At 58.2% G+C, this 2,310-nt stretch overlaps 1 protein-coding gene across 1 annotated transcript in view; it reads right to left on the reverse strand.

Moving 5' to 3' along the window:
• Positions 1–2,310, reverse strand: part of GRID2IP (glutamate receptor, ionotropic, delta 2 (Grid2) interacting protein) — a 46,541-nt gene that overhangs the window by 20,328 nt on the left and 23,903 nt on the right. Inside the window, exons 10-11 of the mRNA XM_010002603.1 lie at positions 874–971; positions 256–428 (exon numbers count right to left, since the gene is read on the reverse strand). Of these exons, the coding sequence (XP_010000905.1) occupies positions 256–428; positions 874–971 (271 nt within the window). The remainder of the gene's footprint in view (positions 1–255; positions 429–873; positions 972–2,310) is intronic.

Below are 2,310 nucleotides of genomic sequence, written 5' to 3' on the forward strand. Positions count from 1 at the left end.
GGCTCCTGCAGCCCCCAGCCATGGGCTGTGAGCAGCCCCAGCACCCACTGGGTGTGACAGGAGGTAACGGGTGCAGCCTGCGGGGAGCAGAGACCCCCGGGCACTGCCCTGCACTGGGATCCCATGGGATTTGCCATCCCACTCTGCTGCCCTCAGATGCAGCTTTGCGGGAGCCGTTGCTGGGCTCACACGTGGCCCTGTCACTGCGTCGTTATAAAATGGCACCAAGAGGAAGGTGTCCTCTCCTCTGCCTGCCTGGCAGCACCATCCACTATGGCCTGAGCCCCCCCAGGCAGGCTCTGGTGCTGGGGGAGCAGGACACTACCTGCAGCGCGGGGAGGCGACGCTCTGTGCCAGGCAGGGTTCCCCACCTTGCCAGCAAAGCTGCCAATCAGGCGGTTTTCCAGTTCTGCATAGACAGCTGACATCTGAAAAATAAGGACAAAATGCTCAAATCAAGATGTGCCTCATGGAATGCCCAGAGCCCTGGATGTCCTGGGGCCAGGACAGACACCACGGACCCACCAGCCCCCCAGCTCTGGCTCTTTCACATAGAGCTTCACCCCAACCCAGGTCTGCCTTTTCTGAAGCCCTCGCTTGGGTGGCTGCAGGAAGTCACTGGGAGACACCAGCCTTATCAGAGCCAACTCATTGCCAGGGAAGTGATCTCAGAGGGGAGCTCTGGGGCAGGGATGTTGGTGTCAGCTACCAGCAGGTATTACCTGCAGACACATCCTTCCCTGAACCCTTTTTTCTGCTTTCCTGCATTAACAGAAAGGCCTCAAACCATCTACCCTCCCTGTGAACACAATGGTCCTGCATAAGCTGGCCAAGAGCTTCCCAGAGGTGTGTCCCCCCAGCCCCATTTCACACCATTTTGGGGTTGGGTGTCTCTGGGAGGGATGTGCCATCCCCAGCCTGCCTCTCTCCAGGGATCAGGCGAACTGGGACCTCCACGGTGTCACTCTGGCCTGTGGAGAAGAAAGACACAAACCAGTCAGGAGTCTTCCTGCCTCTGCCCTGCAGCTCCCAATGGTCCTGACCCATCGAGGCTCCCCCTGTCTCCTGGTGGGACCCGGAGTTGTCCTCCAGGCACACAGCAAAGCACCAGGAGGTCCTAAGGCTGCAGGTCCCAATGCAGGGTGGCTGATGGCCCCATGCACGGGCTGCCTGTGAAACAGGGAAGGTCGTCCTACAGGCTACCCTGGGAAGCAGCAGAAGTCACCCAGCACTGAAGCAGGACACGAGCTAGAATCTAAAATCTGGTCCTTTCAGCCCAGGCAGCATCTTGGATGCTCTGCTGCTCTTCCCACAGGGCAGCTGAGGACAAGGCAGCTGCCCACAGCTGCCCACAGCTGGTGAGCATCTGCCCAGGCAAGCAGTTTCCCTCTGGCATAGGCAGCTGTGGCCACTGCCCATGCTGCAATCACAGCCAGGGGTGCTCCTTGGGGGCAGGTTGGGGCATCTTCCCCTGGGAAATTCTCAGAGTTGACTGCTCTGGCTGCAGCCCCCCTGCCCCAAACAGCTGAGGAGCACCACACTGCTGGTGAGGGGTGCTGGGAATGCTGGGCAGAGTGTGGCTGGTCATGGTGGGGAGGTCGTGGTCTGAAGCCACAAGTGTGGGTCAAGGACCCTTCACAATCAGCTCAGGGTGACGGAGGGACAGGCAGGATGTCTTGTCCTGCCACCTGGGAGGGCAAAGACCCAAAGGACTGAAAACACAACCAGCAACCCGAGTGCTGCTGGGGACAGGGTTGGAGATCCAGGGACTGTGGGAGGCCCTGCAGCAGTACCAGGAGGATGGGATTTTTGGAGAAATGGGGAGATACGGGGCTTCTTTCTGAAGAGAAGGAGGCTTTGTGCTGTGAGTGTAGTTCATCAAGAGTCTTAAAGTGAAAATGAACTGGGATCATCTTCATATGGATTCCACAGATGCTGTTTTCCCTGTGAACGTGGTGGTGTCCAATAAAATTTACAAGGAAGACAGAAACTGTGCACCCCAGGGGGAGGGCTCAGCCCAGCAGCATCAGTTCACACCTGAGCAGTGGAAAGGACTGGAAACAACATTCAGCCTCAGCTCAAGTGTCTTCTGACTGGAATTGCTTATTTCAACCGGTTCAGAAAACATGGATATTCCAGTGAAATCCTCTGTGCTGGCTCCGTGCTGACCTGCACCTTTTCCCACTGCTTGTGCTTAGGAATAGGTCAGGAATTTGGCTTGGGCAGAGCAGAAGTCCAGCCCGGGCACAGCCCCCGGGGCCAAGCCCCCTCCCCCCCGCAGCAGGACCCCCCTTGCAGCCCCCAGCACCC

Source organism: Chaetura pelagica, unplaced genomic scaffold, assembly GCF_000747805.2.
Source record: "Chaetura pelagica isolate M959 unplaced genomic scaffold, ChaPel_1.0 scaffold438, whole genome shotgun sequence".
Classification (NCBI taxonomy): domain Eukaryota; kingdom Metazoa; phylum Chordata; class Aves; order Apodiformes; family Apodidae; genus Chaetura; species Chaetura pelagica.